We start from the raw sequence: 19518 nt of genomic DNA on the forward strand, positions 1-19518 counted from the left end.
TCCCAGGATAACATGTCAAAAGAACCCCTTTTTTCATATAGGCATTCAGCTACTTACTATATAGTATATAGTGTCTTGTTTTTCTTGTACTCTTAAATTGTGAGGTTGGAATGAAACTTGAGACCCAAATTTAAGATACATTCAGCATTGAGTCCCATTGTTACTTTTAGTTATGCACTTTCTTTTCCTACTGGTACTTTTAGGTAGAGGTGCATTTATTAACCTGAATTCATTTGTAGCATTAGTAGATCATACTTTGAGGAAATCAGATAGATGAAGTCATGCTGATCCTTTCAGAAGGAGTCCCCTGTTATCTGATTTTAATTATAATGCACAGGTTTACTAAGTAACCAGCTTGACATCATTAGGCCCTTTTTATACATTTATTCATAGAATCCTTAGAACAATCCTACCTCAAATTTATTCTGATGAGTGTGAAACATGTAGCACAACTGGAACACAGCAAACTCACAATATGGTAACCATTATTATGATTATCATTTACTGTTGTTTTACAGAAGAGGAAATGGAGGCTCAAAAGGTTTTAGGGGTTATAGAGCAATCAATCCAAAGAAGGCACCTAGGTCTATATGGTTTTAAGCAACATATTCTATTTTTTTAATTTAAATATGTTCCATGTAGAATGTATACAAGATGTGTCATTAGGCTAGATTCAAATCCCAGATTTGCCACTTAGTAGTTGTATGACCCTGGGCAAGTGATGGTGATTAGTTTTCTGATCTGTAAGATGGGGATTATACTTATTAATTTACGAGAGCTGGGTTACTCTGAGGGCTACTAGTACCCTAGCAGCTAGTCTAGAGTTAGAAGAGAGCTCTGAAAAAAGCAAGCAGGTTTTTTACTAGGCCTGAGGTCTCATTTGCACCCATCTTCTCAGCGTTGGAAGCAGTTTAGTTGAACAATACACATGTTTTGAAGTTAGTACTGGAGAGGAGCTGCTACTGCTGCTGCTTTGCTCTTTCCTGGGCCTACCCACTGTCCAGACTTGTATGCTAATCATTCCCATGCTTTTCTTTATAGTTGATCATCTGTGTATGCTTTCCTATATAATAATTTATTTGAATTGTATTGGATTTTTTTTTTTTAACTTGAATGGTGTATGTTTTCTTCTAGGACTTCTTCACTTAATATAATAATTTTTGGGATTCAGTTGTGTTGGTGTCTGTAGTTAAAGTGTAGTGATGTCATTGGTGTATTTTACTTTTTGAATATATCACAGTATTTCGTTTCTACTGTTGATGGACATTTGGATTGTTTCCAGTTGTGGGCTTTTATGAAAAATGCTGTGATGAACATTCTTGAACATCTCTCCTGATGTTCTTGAACATCTCTCCTGATGCTGAAGTATGAGTTTCTCAATGTTGGAATTCTGGATCATAGGGTATGTGTATTACTAAGGGAGTTTATTAGTCATTTACCAAGTATTAATTGAGTGTTCAGGTACATTTTTAGGTTCCTTGGAATATTGCTGAATTAAATAGACACCAATGATTTACATTCTATTTGGGATCGCCTGATAATAAATAATAAATATAAATAAATATAAAGATAAATGCCACGAGGGACAAGGGAGCAGGATAAGGGGATCATTTGTACAGGAAGGTGGGTTGGGGTGCAGGTGTCATTAAAAGTAACATTTTAAAACAGACTTAAAGTTATGTACCACCTAAACATTTTCAAGCTAACCAAAAAAGCAACTGTCACCTTTAAACACACAGCAATGAATGATTAAAGTAAAAATCTCCACAATTCTTAGAGAATTATTTTTTCTTTGTTAATCAGATCTTAATCCTTACAGATTCTGAAGGGACATGTTCTGAGTGCTAAACTCTACTAGTTTGTGCAGGGAACTATAAGTGTACTCAGACTTGGTTGAATAGAAGTTACATTTTCCGGGGCACTTGGCTGACTCAGTCAGTAGAGCATGGGACTCTTGATCTTACAGTTGTGAGTTTGAGCCCCACATTTAAGTATAGAGATTCACTTAAAAAAAATTGAAATCTTTAAAGCAAATGACATTTCCCCCTTAACTTTATGGTTAAAAAGGTATTATTAAGTTAGCATGTATTTGGATTGAAATTCATGTAGGACAAATTCCACACCTTAAACAGATGGGAATCTTTTTGTTTTTAAGTTCTTAGTTTATTAATCCTCTCATGAAAAATTTGCACAATCACCACAGATAGTTACTGCAAAACTTTTGTGCCCTTTTGCCAGCGCCAACATTTTTTTTAATAAATTAATTTTTTATTGGTGTTCAATTTACCAACATACAGAATAACACCCAGTGCTCATCCCGTCAAGTGTCCCCCTCAGTGCCCGTCACCCACTCACCCCCACCCCCCCACCCTCCTCCCCTTCCACCACCCCTAGTTCGTTTCCCAGAGTTAGGAGTCTTTAAGTTCTGTCTACCTTTCTGATATTTCTTTTCTTTTTTTTAATTTATGATAGTCACAGAGAGAGAGAGAGAGAGGCAGAGACATAGGCAGAGGGAGAAGCAGGCTCCATGCACTGGGAGCCCGACGTGGGATTCGATCCCGGGTCTCCAGGATCGCGCCCTGGGCCAAAGGCAGGCGCCAAACCGCTGCGCCACCCAGGGATCCCCCTTTCTGATATTTCCCACACATTTCTTCTCCCTTCCCTTATATTCCCTTTCACTATTATTTATATTCCCCACATGAATGAGAACATACAATGTTTGTCCTTCTCCAATTGACCTACTTCACTCAGCATCATACCTTCCAGTTCCATCCACATTGAAGCAAATGGTGGGTATTTGTCGTTTCTAGTGGCTGAGGAATATTCCATTGTATACATAGACCACATCTTCTTTATCCATTCATCTTTCGATGGACACCGAGGCTCCTTCCACAGTTTGGCTATGCCAACATTCTTTTGCAATCCACCTGATTTTCTTCATTCTGTCCTTGTGCTCCTTTTCAGGTTTTCTTGACATCCTTTTCTTCTCATGGGCTATGTCTTGCATGTCTACGTTTGGGTTTGTTTTTCCTTGCATAATCCACGGAATCACAAATCATGCCAAAGCCAGTTGTCTTGCCACCACCAAAATGAATTCTGAATCCAAATAAAAAGATGACATCTAATGTAGCCTTGTACATTTTGGCTAGTTTTTCTCGAATTTCTGTCTTAGGTACTCTTGCCTTTCTGGGGTGAAGAACATCAATGACTGTCTATTTTTTTATGTTGTTTTTTTTTTTTTTTAAAGATTTTATTTAGTCATGAGAGACAGAGAGAGAGAGAGAGGCAGAGACACAGGCAGAGGGAGAAGCAGGCTCCATGCAGCGAGCCTGACGTGGGACTCCATTCTGGGTCTCCAGGATCACGCCCTGGGCTGAAGGTGGCACTAAACCGCTGAGCCACCCAGGCTGCCCTGTCTATTTCTGCTGAAGTAGTTGGTTCGTTGCAAACTTCCTGGTCCTCCACATAGTTACTGCGTTGTTCATGAGGGCAGCTGAGCTTCAAGCAGCCAGGAAAGAAAAGAGAGCCACAAGTGGATTCTTCATCTGTGGACTAATATCTTATATACCAAAATGATGTGATCAATTAACCTGTGGTTTTCTAAACAGTTTTGTAAAGGGTAGTGGAAGAGCCTACACCTGGATCAGTCAGCTAAGAGTTCAAATCATAATTCCAGATTAACCAGAGTTTCTGATCTGTTTCCTCATCTTTATGAGGGTAATGCACTGCATACAAGGAGAACACTAAATAAATGTCAGTTCGTTTTAGGGTTTGGGTTTGTTTTTTTTTTTTTTTTGACTTTATATTTTGAAATAATAATAGGTTGATGGGAATTTACAGAGAGATCTCATCATGTACCCAGTTTTCCCCTGTGATTACATCTAACGTAACTAGTACAAAACAAAACAAGGAAATTAACATTGGTACAACAGTGCCTATAGTTCTTTGCCACTTTGTCAGGTGTAGATTCATATATTCATCATCACAATCAATACACTTCTGTTCCTGTTTTATTCCATAACCACCAGTGCTCTCTTTGTAGTCATATCTACCCTTTCCTCATTCCATACTCCATCATCCCTAACTTCAGGCAAAGCACTGTTTTCTATCTCTATAGTCTTGTCATTTTAAGAATGCTACATAAATAGAATCATTCATAAGTGACCTTTTGAAATTAGCTTTTTTCCACTCAGAATGCTGCCCTTAAAATCCAATCAATTTGTTGTATGTATTAAAAGTTATTTCCCTTTTATTGCTAACTAGCATTCCATGGTATGGATATAGCACAGTTTACTTAATCATTAACTTATTTCAGGAGATTTGGGTCTTTTCAAGTTTGAGGTGATTATGAATAACGCTGAATTAAGTTTGTGTTCAGATTTTTGTACACTTAAGTTTGTTCCTTTGGAATGCCCTGGAGTGTGATTAATCATATGATAAATATTATGTTTAATTTTTAAGAAATTGCTAAGCTATTTTCTATTCCCCTTGGGAATGTATGAGTGATCCAAAATAAAAAGTAGTGGCAATACCTATGTACTCCTATCTCATCTTGATTTTAAATTTGCATTACCTGATGGCTAGTGATGTGTCCAAAGCAATTGCTTTGTGTTAAGTAATAGCAGGTATGACCTGGAAGAGAGTGGACATTATAAAAGAGCCCAGTTACAATTTGAATGAGATGTGCTCAATTAGTGCTTAGTATATTTGTATTTAAATTTATAATGAGAGCTCATGGATATAGAGAACAAATTGTGATTGCCTAAGATGTAAAGGGTCATGAACGGGTAAAGAATGAGCAGGGTCAAAGGTACAAATTTCCAGTTATAAAATGGAAATTTTATACAGCATGGTGACTGTACAGCATGGTGACTATAGTTAATAATATTATATTGCCTATTTGAAAGTATCTAGAACTATGACCCAGCAATTGCACTACTGGGTATTTACCCCAAAGATACAGATGTAGTGAAATGAGGGGACACCTGCACCCCAATGTTCATAGCAGCAGTGTCCACAATAGCCAAATTGTGGAAGGAGCCACGATGTCCTTTGACAGATGAATGGATAAAGAAGATGTGGTGTATATGTACAATGGAATATTACTCAGCCATCAGAAAGGATAAATACCATTTACATTGACGTGGAAGGAACTGGAGGGTGTTATGCTGAGTGAAATAAGTCAACTGGAGAAAGACAGTTATCACATGTTTTGACTTATGTGTGAAATAAAAGAAATAGTGCAAGGGACTGTAAAGGAAGGAAGGGAAACTGAATGGGGGAAAAATAGAGGAAGACAAACCATGAGAGACTCAACTCTGGGAAACAAGTTTGCTGAAGGGAAAGTGGGTGGGGGGATGCGGTAACTGGGTCACAGGCATTAAGGAGGGCATGTGATGTGATAAGCACTGGTGTTACGCTATATGTTGGCAAATTGAATGTAAATTTTTTTAAAAAGTAGCTAGAAGAGTGAATCTTTAAAATTCTTATCACAGGAAAAAACTTTTGTAACTGCATGGTGGCAGATGTTAACTTACTGCCATGATCATTTTACAGTTATATACAAACAATGAAATCGTTATGCTGTGCAAACCAAAAAAACTTTGAACGCAATTTTGTTTTTCCCAGTTGGAGTCATTCGATGTCCAGTTTGCGGCCAAGAATGTGCAGAGAGACACATCATAGATAACTTTTTTGTGAAGGACACTACTGAGGTTCCCAGCAGTACAGTAGAAAAGTGTAATCAGGTAAGCGTATTAATTAAGTCTTAAATGTTTTGCCTCCTTCTATTGAGACGTCCTAAACTCCTGACAGACTCTAAAATAAAAGGTGTTTGGGATCCCTGGGTGGCGCAGCGGTTTGGCGCCTGCCTTTGGCCCAGGGCGCGATCCTGGAGACCCGGGATTGAATCCCACATCAGGCTCCCGGTGCACGGAGCCTGCTTCTCCCTCTGCCTATGTCTCTGCCTCTCTCTCTTTCTCTCTCTGTGACTATCATAAATAAATAAAAATTAAAAAAAAAATAAAAGGTGTTTGACATTGACCATTATGTCTGTCAATAATTATGTAATATTTTAAACAGGGCTTGGTGCAGGGAATAAACTTTCTAATTGTTGTGAAACCAGCTTTAAAGAATGAAAATGTAATTATGTCAGCTACAGTGTGAAGTACTTAAGACCTCTGAAAGTTCCCCTGTGAATACCAGTGATTTTTCTTTTTTGTCTTCCAGATTGTCATGTCACTTTGCTTCATATGTGATTATACTAGATAAACTTTGTTAGTTACATCACTTTATCAGATGAACTGTAGTAATGCATGTGAATGCTCAGTCCAGGAAATTCAAAAGTAAAGTAGTATAATCAACAGAGTAGTTATTATCCAATATGAATTGATGGTGATAAGATGAGAATTGAAGATATTCTTTTTTTTTTTTTTAAGACTTTATTCATTAATTCATGAGAGATAGAGAGAGAGAGAGAAGCAGAGACACAGGCAGAGGGAGAAGCAGGGAACTTCAGGCTCCATGCAGGGAGCCTGAATTGGGACTTGATCTCAGGACCCCGGGATCACGCACGCCCTGAGCTGAAGGCAGATGCTCAACTGCTAAGCCACCCAGATACCCCAGAGAATAGAAGGGATTCTAATCTGAAGGACAAATTTAAGAGGCTGCTTTATGCCTCTCTATAATATTAGTTTTGGTAAGTTTAGTTACTCTGTTTTTGTCACAGAAACATAATAGGAAGAAGTTATGATCCATTAAACTAGAGACAAAGTCCAAATTGACATGTTTGCTATAGATAAGCGAGGGGGAGTGTGTTAAACCTGGTTCAGGAATAGGGTACTTGGAGGAATATTTTGGGATTATTCATGGGAATATCATGGGAATATTCATGGGAATATCCCATGAAGATGGGAGAGATGATAATGTGGGATGAAGGAAGCACTAGGCAAAAGATAGAGAGATCTGAACTAGTCTGGTGGCAATAAGGAAAGGAAGGGAAGAAGTCCATACAGGGCTTGATATACCTGATTGGATGTGGAAGTGAGAGGAACCCCATTACTAGGATGGTGGTGCTTTTCACAGAGAGAAAGCGGGCAGAGAAGTGGTTAGAGAATTGGTTTTGAATATGATTGAGTTTGCCTGTAAGACTAAGGTAATGTCATCCATGGTCAAACTGGAGCTCTAAGGAAAGTTTGTAGCTGAAGAAGTTTAAAACCTTTTTGTTACAGATAATTTTAAGCATTACCAGGAGAGGGACAGTTTCACTTGACTCCCATGTACAGGTTACCTAGTTAGTAGTCATCAATTCTTGTTTTATGTTTAACCTGATAGCATCCTCCCCCTGACCACACCACACATTATATTTTGTTGAAGTTATTCCCAGACATTATATCCTCTAACCCATAAGTCATTTTCTATGGGAAAATAAGTTTTATAAACATAACCACATTAATTTCAGTATGTAAATAAAATTACAGTAATTCCTTAATATATCAAACATCCAGTGATAACCTATCTAATTGTTGTGGTTTCTTTTTTTAAAACAGTGGTTTGTAAGGATCCAATAAGGTCTACACAATTGACGTCTCAACCCTGTATTTTAATTAATCTCAAATTACCTTTTCACTTTATTGGTTTTCTTTTTCCTCCCTTTTAACCTATTTGTTAGATAAACTGGGTCTTAGTCTTGTAAAGTTAGCCTTATTCTGCATTTTGCTGACCATCTTCATGAAGTCACTTATGTACACTGGCAATAAGAATGTAGAGACTGATTTAGTTTCAGGTTCCATTGGGTGAGGGGTTGGTGGTATAAGAATACTTTCATCTGGGCAGCCCTGGTGGCTCAGCGGTTTAGTGCCACCTTCAGCCTAGGATGTGATCCTGGAGACCCAGGATCGAGTCCCACGTCAGGCTCCCTGCGTGGAGCCTGCTTCTCCCTCTGCCTGTGTCTTTGCCTCTCTCTCTACCTGTGTCTTTCATGAATAAATAAATAAAATATTTTTAAAAAAATACTTTCATCCATATGTCTGAGTGTACTTCAATCAGGAGGCATAGGAGTTGGGTTCTCTTTCTTTTTTCTGATGTCAGTGGCCATTAATTATCACTGCCATGATCCCATATTATATTAGGCACTTGGAAAATTGTGCCATTCTCATTCTGTTATTTCCCCTGTTTTTCTTAACTGGAAGAGAAACCAAAGGTTTCCTTCATTTATTCTTTGGTTATAAAGGAAAGGTAGATTAGACACTTGATTTATTTTTCCTTTATTTGCTGATTTTTAGAGTAGTAACCTAGTTTCTTAGCATTCTGCAGAGGTTGACTAACAAGTGGGTGTGTGTGGAGTGTGTGTTATTATGAATTAATGGATTTTTAACCCAAAATGTGTTGTAGTAGTTGTTCTTATTGATGCTCAAATTGTGCCATCTTGGCAAAAGGAGCCTCACATTGATTCCTGAGTCATTCTGATACAATTGCAGTTAGTCACTGCTGTCTCCCTTCCTTTCTCTTTTCACAAGATATTAGGGGCTTTGATTCCTTTTAGCTGGAAATGCTATCTATCTGGAGACCACAGTATGGGTGCCAAGGGTACTCATCACCACTGAGTTGGTCATATTTCTAGGCCTTGAAGGAGAATGATTTAGCAAATACTTTTTATTGAAAAAAGAGAAGTGACTGCACTTAACTGTATCAAGCACTGAGTGATGTATAGAATTGTTGGATCATAAAATTGTACACCTGAAACTAATATAACACTACGTTAATTACATTTGAATAAAAAAGAATAAACAAGTCCATCAGGTTTGGTCTTGAATTTAGGCCACATAGTATCTCCTGGGGAACAGGCAAAGGATCCTCTCTAAAGCATCTTTTTATTAAGAAGCTCATCAACCTCAAACACATGAAATTTTAAGGACCTGCAATAGAGAGAGTCTCTGAAATCTTTAAGTGTCAGGGAAGGGGATAAACAGAATACAAAGTAAGTATTAGATGATAGAAAGCTGTTAAGCTTAGTAAGGAAGCTAGTGTTTTTAAGAAGGCTAGGATTTTAGAAAAGTGATGTTGCAAATTTTTAACAGAAAAGTAAGCAAGTTTAGTCTTAGTATATTAATATATTAACCAAGTGAACAGATTTCTGGAGCAAAAATGTGAGAAATGACCCGAGAAGCTCTGACAGCAAGTGGCTATACCAAAAAAATTAAAACCATGTCCCCCCTAGTGCCAAAACCACCAGATGATAGTGTAAAAATTCAGTGTACAATTATTCGTTTTATGTGATCCCAAATGTCCAAAGTCATGTTTCTGTTGCTGTTATTTTTTCCACAGAACTAATAGTTTGACCTGGTGTCCTATAGAGTATGTGAGAAATAAGGGTTTTTAGCTATGCAAAGTCTTTAGATGGAGTTTAGGAACAAGATAAGAGTGACAATTCTGACCATTTCATTTAATGTTACACTGTACCACAGTCCCGAAGAGTGCATTATATACAAAGGAAATCCAACAGAATAATTAACTGTGTTCCCCTTTTTTTTCTAATGCTGGCATCCCTATTTAGTGATTTAAGTGACCTTGCACTTTTAAACCACATTATGTAAAGTACTGTAATGAATTTTATGAAAAATTAATAAAACTGGTTATCTTCTACATTACTATTTCCCTGGAGCTACTCTTGAGTTATTTACATGGTTTGTCAGGGGTTATCATGTTCACTTCCAAGTTAAATTTTTTAAAGTGCTATATTTTATGTTGCTTAAAGCTTACTGCATTTAAGGCATAATAACATCAAGAGGTTGTTTTGTTTTTTTGTTTTTAGTTTTTTTTTTTTTTAACTCTTCCCATTTTTCCCAAAGGCATATATTTGTGACCTCTATGATGGCACAACTACCTGATGTTTAAAAGTGATCTTTAAAATATATGTTTACAGGGGCACCTGGGTGGCTCAGTGGTTGAACCTCTGCCTTTCTCAGGTCATGATCCCAGGGTTCTAGGATCAAGTCCCACATCAGGCTCCCTGCATGGAGCCTGCTTCTCCCTCTGCCTCTCTGTCTCTCATGAATAAATAAAATCTTAAAAAAAAATTAAAAAAAAATGCATTGTTTCCTAGTTATGAAATTGTAAAATAATAAATAAATCTGCTTAGATAGATCTGTGATTACTTTTTGCCAGGTTGGCCAAGTGACCTAAGATGCTAAAACCATGCATGATGTTTATCTTTCCAAAATTTCCAAATTAATTTAGAGTATCCATGAATAATATATCATAAAGACTCCCTCTTTCTTAGGGATAATTTGGAAAGCATGAAAAACCTGCCTTCTAGGGATATATTTGAGGGTTTTTTAAGATTATTATTTGTTTTTAATGATATCTTAAATAGTTTCTATTTTGGGGCTTTCTTCATTTTAGATATATTAGCTTGAAATAATTAGCTTGTTTACTTGTCTTTCCAGGTACCATTTTATAGAAGAAGCTTTTCAGAATCAGAAAGTGATCATAGATACACTAATCACCAAACTGATGGAAAAAACAAAATACATAAGATTCACAGGAAATCAGATCCAAAACAGGTACATTTACATTTGTGATATTATAAAAAAAAATCATCTTTATGTAATGTATTAAGTATATTCACCTTTAGAACAGACATTTTACTTAGCTGGTGGTGAAAATAAGCCTGGGTAAGCTGTTAGATGGCTCTAATAACACATAGTTTATCAGACTTCTCTAGAAACTTTTAAGTTCTGGAAAATGGGCTGAAAAGCATTCCTTTCAGCCATGAAATTTGAAAACTGTTACGGTAATAAACTACATTGAGTAATAGCTCATTTACCTAGCAGATATTGAAAATTTATAACTATCTGGTGTTTCAATTTTAAGGGAATACCAGGATTTAAAAACAAAATGAACTATTTTTGCAGGGAGCAAGAGACACGGAGGGAGACACAGAGCCCGAGAGAGGCTTCGTGCCTCCCTGAGCAGGAGTCCCTCGGGACTGAGCCGGCGGGAGGTGGGGGTGAGGGGGGTGGGGGCAAGGCCTCGCGCCCCAGGGCCCCAACCAGACTAGCGGGCGGAGGCGGGGCGGAGGCAGAGGCGGTCTCCGGTCTCCTCTAGGCTCCGCGGAGGGCGGGCCTCTGTGGGGGGGGGGGCGTGGCCGGAGCCTATCCGGCGCCTGACGCCAAGCGGACCCAAAGGGGGCCAGGGCGTGGCCGCGGGAGGAGCTGGGCGCAGAGGCGGCGACCCCGACCCTGACCCAACCCGACCCGACCCGACCCGACCCACCATGGCTGTGGCAGGAGGTTGCGGGGCCGCGCCGCCGCTCCAGGCCCGCGGTTCCCAGCGCTGCGGGCTCCCGGCAGCGGCTCTGCAGGCCTCGGCCCCCGGAGCGCAGGTCGGCGTGGCCCCGGGAGGCGTGAGGGGCCCCGGGGTGGCTGTGCGAGAGGCATCTGGCCCTCGCGTGTGGCGCGGCGGGTGCCTGGGAGGGACCGCGTGGGGGACAGCGGGCCTCGGGGGCCGCACGGAGGCGCCCCCGTGGCGAGCCCGGCGGACACCCTTTGGGCCGCCAGGGTGCCGGGCAGAGGGCTGCGCGGGGGAGGAGTGGTGGGACCTGTTCTCGGAGGGGGGTGGCGGCGGGGCCTCCTCCGGGTCAGGCCAGGTCTCCTCCGGGGCGGCTCAGGGAGGGTGCGGGGCCCCTGCCCCGGGGCCCAGGGAGGGTGCCGCGGAGCCCCTGCGCGTGCGCTCAGAGGGGTTAGGGTGCAGGCACTGTCCACCGTCAGGGCAGGGCCTTGGGGCGGTGGCTTGAGGGTCTGGGCTGCTGGGCCCCAGGAGCCCCCCCAAGGCCCTGGCTCTTCTTCAGCCCCCCGCCCCGCTCCCCCCTCCCCGCTCTCAGGTCCCTCCCTAAGTGCCCCAGCCTGGCCGGGAGCCCGCCCCCCGCCCTGGTCCCTATCCGGTGAGTACGGCTACCTCTGAAAGTTTTGCATTTTGAAAGCGAGCGTTCCCCTTTCTGCACATCCTCTCCAACACTTGTTTCCTGTCCGGACAATGTTGCCCATTCTCACCGCTGTGAGGTGGGATCTCCTTGTGGTTTTGATCTGTATTTCCCTGATGGAAATACAGTGATGTGGCGCACTTTCTCATGGGCTTGTCGGCCACCTCTACGTCTTGCTCTGTGCCGTTGCCATTGGTGTCTTTTGCCCATTTCCGGATTGGATGGTTGGTTTCTCTGCTGTGGAGTTGAATAGGTTCTTTAGAGATCTTGGATGCTGACCCTTTATCCGACGGGTCATTTGCACGTAGCTGCTCCCATTCTGGAGGTTGTCCGTCGGTTTTGTTGAGTGTCTCTTTGGCTGTGCGGAAGCTTCTCATCCTGGTGAAGTCCCAATAGTTCATCTCTGCTTTTGTTTCTCTGGCCTTCATGGGTGTATCTTGCAAGAAGTTGCTGTGGCCAAGTTCGGGAAGGGCGTTGCCTGTGTTCTCCCCCAGGGTTTTGACGGAATCTCGTCTCACATTTACATCTTTCATCAATTTTGAGTTTATCTTTGTGTCTGGTGTGAGACAGTGGTCCAGGTTCACTCCTCTGCATGTGGCTGTCTGGAGTTCCCTGAGGCATTTATGGAAGAGACTTGTCTTTTTTCCAGTGGATGGTCTCTCCTGCTTGATCGAATATATGGTCTTGATTGTCAAGTTGAGGGTCCACTTCTGGATTCCTCTTCTGTTCCATTGATGGATGTGTCTGTTTTTGTGCCTGTACCACACTGTCTTGCTGAGCACAGCTTTGCAGCGCAACCTGAAATCCGGCATTGTGCTGCCCCCCTGCTGTGGTCTTCTTGGCTACTATTCCCGTGGCCATTTGGGGTCCTTTCTGATTCCACACAAATCTTCAGATGATCTGTTCCAGCTCTCTGAGGAGAGTCCGTGGTATTTTTGATAGGGATTCTGTTAATTGTGTAAATTGCCCTGGGTCACGTGGATCCATGAGCATGGAATAGTTTGCCATCTCTTTGTGTCTTCCTCAGTCTCTTTCAGACATGTTCTGTCGTTTTTTGGGTAGAGATCCTTTACCTCTTTGGTTAGGTTTATCCCTAGGTAGTGCATGCTTTTGGGTGCCATCGTAAATGGAGTTAACTCCTTAATTTCTCTTTCTTCAGTCTCATCGTTAGCGTCTAGAAAGGCCACTGATTTCTGGGCATTGATTTTGTACCCTGCCACACTGCCGAATTTGCTGTATGAGTTCTAGCAGTCTTGGGGTGGAGTCTTTTGGGTTTTCTAGGTGTACGGTATCATGTCATCTGCGAAGAGGGAGAGTTTGACTTCTTCTAGGCTGATTTGAATGCCTTCTGTTTCTTTTGTTGCCTGATTCCTGAAGCTACGATGTCTAGTGTTATGTTGAATAGCAGTGGTGAGAGTGGACATCCCTGTCTCGTTCCTGATCTTCTTCGGGGAAAGGCTCCCAGCGTTTGCCCCTTGGGAATGATAATTTGCTGTGGGCTTTTCGTAGATGGCTTTGAAGATGCTGAGGAACGTTCCCTCTATCCCTATACTCTGAAGCATTTGGATCAGGAATGGATGCCGTATTTTGTCAAATGCTTTCTCTGCATCTATTGAGAGGATCATCTGGTTCTTGTTTTTTCTCTTGCAGATCTGATCAGTCACACAGAGTGTTTGCTGAGTGTTGAACCAGCCTTGCGTCCCGGGGATAAATGCCACCTGGTCACGGTGAGTAACTTCTCAATGTACCATTGGATCGTATTGGCTCGTATCTCGTTGAGAACGTTTGCATCCGTGTTCATCGGGGACATCGGTCTATAACTCTCCTTTTTGGTGGGGTGGGGTCTTTGTCTGCTTCTGGACTTCAGGTGATGCTGGCCTCATAGAACGAGTTTGGAAGTATTCCATCTCCAGAAGCTTCAGCTGGCCTCACTGTAGTCTCTGTGGCGGGCTCTTGATTTGGTTCAGGATGTAGCTCAGTGGCCAGAGTCGTTCGCTCCACTGAGGCAGGTGGCTGCTCCGGCATGTGCGGGAACCCAATAGCATGCACCTGGGTGTGCTCTTCCTCCAGGGTGGCCATGGGTACACGTAGCTCTTGCATGTCGGAACAGTGAGTCAGAGGTGTTACCACCACGTGCATTGGTTTGGTCTCAGCAGCTGGCTTCTCGGCTCGAGCCGTGACCAGCTCGATCACCTCTGGCTCTGAAGCTTTAGCAGGCCCCGAGGTAGGAGCTGGGGCCGGTTGTTGAGGTGGTTCAGGATATTGCACAGGGGCAGACACTAGTTGCTCCACTGAGCTGGGTGGCTGCTCCGGCATGTGGTGGACCCTGTGTAGCATGCACGGGGACATGATGTACCACAAGGGTGGCCAAGATTGCAGGTGGGTCCTCCTTGTCGAGAGAGTGAATCAGAGGCGTGACCACCTCGTGCATTGGCTTGGCCTCAGCAGCTGGCATCTGCGCTCTGGCCAAGCACTCAGCACTGACAGCCCTGCCCAGCTCGATCACCTCAGGCCCAGAAGCTTCATCAGGCCCCACCTTCGGAGCTGGGGTGGGCTACTGACGTGGTTCATGATGTTGCTCAGGGACCGAAGCTGGTTGCTGCACTGAGGCAGGTGACCCCTTTGGCATGGCATGCCGGGGACATTGATAGTGGGTGCCCGGGGGAGCTCTTCTTGCAGGGTAGCCAAGTGTGCAGGTGGCTCCTCCAGGTCGGGACAGTGAATCAGAGGTGTGACTGCCATCTAAATTGGCTTGGCCTCAGCAGCTGGCATCTCGGCTCGGGCCAAGCACTCAGCACCAGCTGCCATGCCCGGCTCGAACTGCTCAGGCCCATAAGCTTCAGCTCGCCCCAGTGTAGTAGCTCTGGCGGGCTCTTGATTTCATTTAGAATGTTGCTCAGTGCCCGAAATCGGTACTCCACTGAGGCAGGTGGCTGCTCCGTCATGTGGGGGATCCTGATAGCAGGCCCCTTGGCGTGGTCTTCCTCCAGGGTGGCTGTGGGTACAGGTACTTTTTCACATTTGAAATACATTATTGCCTATTTGCTTATGTTAAAAAAAGAACTGTGTCCAAGACAAAGATTCTTATTTACTGATGCATTTAAATCTTTCTCATAATGGTCTATGGCATTTAATGTAGTAGGGAAATTGTTCATATCGGTGCCTCCAGCAGCTTTTCCTTCTGTACTTGTGGTGTTCCTGTTTATATCATTCGGATATCTTTTGAAAAACAATGACATTCTTTAGAATCCTGAAGATTTACCTGGTGTTTTATTTTTTTTTTTATTTTTTTATTTTTTAGTGTCATACATTTCCATTTATTGGACCTACTGAATACATCAGTTAAATGTTTGCTTATTTTACATAAAGGGCCCGTTTTCTTTTTTTTTTTAATTTTTAATTTTTTATTGGAGTTCACTTTGTCCACATATAGCGCAACACCCAGTGCTCATCCCGCCAAGAGCCCCCCTCATTGCCCATCACCCAGTCACCCCACCCCTTCCACCCACTTCCCCTTCCACTACCCCTTGTTTGTTTCCCAGAGTTAGGTGTCTCCTGTTTTGTCACCCTCACTGATACTTTCACTCATTTTCTCTGCTTTGCCTTTATTCCCTTTCCCTAATTTTTATATTTCCCAAATGAATGAGACCATATAATGTCCTTTTCCGATTGACTGTTTTCACTCAGCATAATAGCCGGGACAGCTGCACCCCAATGTTTATAGCAGCAATGTCCACAATAGGCAAACTGTGGAAGGAGCCTCGGTGTCCATCGAAAGATGATGGGTCAAGAAGCTGTGGTGTGGCGGGCAGTCATGGCGGCTCACCTAAAGAAACGAGTGTACGAGGAATTCACTAAGGTGGTCCAGCAACAACAGGAGGAAATTGCAACCAAGAAACTGCAATTGACAAAACCAAGTAAATCTGCAGCACTCCACGTAGATCGGTGTAAAGCTCCCTCCCCAGCGGATGCTTTGCAGTATCTACTCCAGTTTGCCAGAAAGCCTGTTGAAGCAGAAAGTGTGGAAGTAGTAGTCAGGATTCTCTTGGAACATTGTTACAAGGAGAATGATCCATCTGTGAGACTGAAAATTGCATCATTGTTGGGTTTATTATCAAAGACTGCAGGATTTTCACCAGACTGCATTATGGATGATGCCATTAACATCCTGCAGAATGAAAAGTCTCATCAAGTCCTTGCTCAACTGTTGGACACCTTGCTTGCAATTGGCACCAAACTCCCAGAGAATCAAGCTATCCAGATGGGATTAGTTGATGTAGCCTGCAAGCACCTCACAGATATGTCTCCTGGTGTAAGAAATAAGTGCCTGCAATTACTTGTCAATCTTGGCTCTTTGGAGACAAGTGTCACAAAAGATGGAGAAGGCCTAGCTGTCAGAGATGTCCAGATTATAGGGGATTACTTCAGTGACCAAGACCCACGTGTCAGAACAGCGGCTATAAAAGCCATGTTGCAGCTTCATGAAAGAGGACTGAAATTACACCAAGCAATTTATAATCAGGCCTGTAAATTGTTGCCTGATGACTATGAACAAGTGCGCAGCGCTGCAGTCCAACTTATCTGGGCTGTCAGTCAGCTCTATCCTGAAAGCACTGTCCCCATTCCTTCTTCTAATGAAGAAATTTGCTTAGTTGATGATGCATTTGGAAAAATTTGTCCCATGGTCAGTGATGGCTCCTGGGTGGTTCGAGTCAGGCTGCAAAGCTATTGGGCTCAATGGAACAAGTCAGTTTTCACATCTTGGAGCAGACGCTCGACAAGAAGCTCATGTCAGATCTCAGGAGGAAAACGCACTACACATGCACGTGCCAAGGAACTTTACAGGTCAGGAGAGTTTTCCAGTGGCAGAAAGTGGGGAGGTGATGCTCCCAAAGACGAAATAGATACAGGAGCTGTGAACTTGATTGAGTCAGGAGCTTGTGGACCCTTTGTTCCTGGATTGGAAGATGAGATGTATGAGGTCCGCATTGCTGCTGTGGAGGCTCTCTGCATGCTGGCCCAATCTTCACCTTCTTTTGCGGAGAAGTGCCGCCCTGATTTCCCGGTTGACATGTTTAATGATGAAATTGAGGAAGTATGTCTGCAGTCCATACACAGTATGAGAAAAATTTCTAATAATATCACTCTCCGAGAGGATCAGCAGTGTCCTGGCTGTGTTAGAGGATTCGTCCAGAGATATTCGAGAGGCTGGCTCTTCACGAACTTTTATGCTGTACTAATGTTTCGACTAAAGAAGGGATTCATCTCGCACTGGCGGAGCTGCTGAAAAATTTAACCAAGTACCCTACTGATAGGGACTCTATGTGGAAGTGCTTGAAGTTTCTGGGAAGTCGGCATCGAACCCTGGTGCTTCCCTTGGTGCCAAAGCTCCTGAGCACCCATCCATTTTTTGACACAGCTGAACCAGATATGGATGACCCAGCTTACATTGCAGTTTTGGTTCTTATTTTTAATGCTGCTACAACCTGTCCAACAATGCCAGCACTGTTCTCAGATCATACCTTCAGGCATTATGCCTACCTCCGAGACAGTCTTTCTCATCTTGTTCTTGCCTCAAAGTTATCAGGTAGAAAACTAGTGTCATCGGCCGTTTCTCCCGGTATTGCGCCCCATGAGGACCCGTCCCATCAGTTCCTGCAGCAGAGCCCTGAAAGGGTGTACAGTCTTCAGAGCACCGGGCCCCTCAGGGAACCCAGAAGCTGCTGGAGTTCACCATCCAGGATCTGCAAAGACTTGGAGAAGTTGCTGACTTCTCGGCTACCTATCTTCGGTGTCAGCTTCTTCTCATCAAGGCCTTGCAGGGAAAGCTGTGTAATGTGGCTGCCCCTTTATATTTGAAGCAGAGTGACTTGGCCTCCGCAGCAGCAAAACAGATCATGGAAGAGACCTACAAAATGGAGTTCATGTACAGTTGTGTGGAGAAGAAACAGGTGGTGATTATACATCACATGAGGCTGCAGGCCAAAGCTTTGCAACTTATAGTAACAGCACGGACTACTCGAGGAGTTGACCCCTTATTTGGGATGTGTGAAAACTTTTTACAGGAAGTGGACTTCTTTCAGAGGTGTTTTATTGCTGATTTGCCCCCACCTACAGGACAGCTTTGTGGACAAACTTCTTGACCTTATGCCCCGACTCATGACATCCAAGCCTGTGGAAGTGGTCAAAATTCTACAGACCATGCTGAGGCAGAGTACCTCCTTGCACCTCCCCCTTCCAGAGCAGATCCACACACTTCAGCCACCATCATTGAGCCAGCAGGCGAGTCAGACAACCCTTTGCGGTTTACATCTGGATTGGTTGTGACCCTGGATGTCGATGCGACCCTGGAACATGTGCAGGACCCTGAGAGTGCTGTGAAGGTCCAGGTCTTCTATCCAGATGGCCAGGCTCAGATGATTCATCCTAAGCTGGCAGACTTGCAGAATCCTGGCCCACCCAGGGCGCCACCGGCTTTTCACTCAGGTGTACCTCTCCCATACTGCCTGGACAGAACCATGCCAGGTGGAAGTGAGGCTGCTACTGGCCTACAACTCCAATTCCCGCATTCCAAAATCCCCTGGATTGAAGGTGGCAAAGTGTCCCCCCAGGTGGAAACCAGCATCGAGGGCACCATCCCCTTCAGCAAGTCTGTGAACGTTTACATAATGCCCAAACCCGCAAGGCGCTGAGTCACAAGCATTGTGTAGAGCTGAAGCTGAGAAAGACCTTCTTAGGTAGCAGAGTGAGCCCGAAGCCTAGAGCACTTCACCTGGAGCCGGCATATGGGCATGAGCACCATCACCCTTATCGTCTCATCTGGTATCAAACACAAAATAAATTATTTTGCATTAAAAAATCAAAAACCTTCAAGTCCACACCTCTTCCTTCCCTGACTCCCCCCACCACCTCTATAAGTTGAGAAAACAACAACAACAACAAAAGAAGCTGTGGTCTTACAGCTTACAATGGAATATTACTCAGCCATTAGAAACGACAAACGCCATGAAAGGAGAGTGACGTTTGGTTCTACTTGTTGGGTTCATGCTGTTGTACGTATGTGTGCAGCCAACCAGCAGTGCTCGTTATGTACCAGATCATCTACTAAGAAGGGTCTTTTACTCAAAACCAGGAAAGAGGAGAGAGAAAGAACTAGTTTCGAGAGCTTTTTGATTTGGAAAAAGCATTCCAAAAATCACGATTTTCATTATACAGTAAGGGAGTAGCTTCCTTTCTGTGTTCATTCTCGTGAGGATTAACGATAGAGGGAGTCCTGTGAAATGAAGACCACTTTGTATTCCAATTTACTTCCTGGAATTTCTTAATTGTTTCCTTTTTTTTTGGTTTTTACTGACATTCAAAAACTGAAAAACTTCTGGCTCATAACTTTGTTGCATTTCTAGGTCCCTGCAGCAACAAAAGGAAATCGTCGTATTAGGACTAGAAGTTTAAGTGAGTCCTAAAGTATTGGAAGAAAATTCTAAACTATACATTGAGCTTCTACAAGGAAAAGATTGAGTTTATTTTTTTTTTTAATT

The 19518-nt window shown here is 43.1% G+C and overlaps 1 protein-coding gene and 1 pseudogene across 1 annotated transcript in view; both read left to right on the forward strand.

The window, feature by feature from the left end:
• LOC119874621 (transcription intermediary factor 1-alpha-like) overlaps positions 1 to 13707 on the forward strand; it is a 41783-nt gene extending 28076 nt beyond the window's left edge. The window contains exons 2-4 of the mRNA XM_038559252.1: positions 5629 to 5747; positions 10446 to 10562; positions 13631 to 13707. Of these exons, the coding sequence (XP_038415180.1) occupies positions 5629 to 5747; positions 10446 to 10562; positions 13631 to 13636 (242 nt within the window). The 3' untranslated portion in view covers positions 13637 to 13707. The remainder of the gene's footprint in view (positions 1 to 5628; positions 5748 to 10445; positions 10563 to 13630) is intronic.
• Positions 13708 to 15794: 2087 nt separating this feature from the next.
• On the forward strand, positions 15795 to 18888 carry LOC119877084 (annotated as a pseudogene).
• Positions 18889 to 19518: the final 630 nt, after the last annotated feature.

The sequence above is a fragment of the Canis lupus genome, chromosome 16 (assembly GCF_011100685.1).
Source record: "Canis lupus familiaris isolate Mischka breed German Shepherd chromosome 16, alternate assembly UU_Cfam_GSD_1.0, whole genome shotgun sequence".
Lineage (NCBI taxonomy): Eukaryota > Metazoa > Chordata > Mammalia > Carnivora > Canidae > Canis > Canis lupus.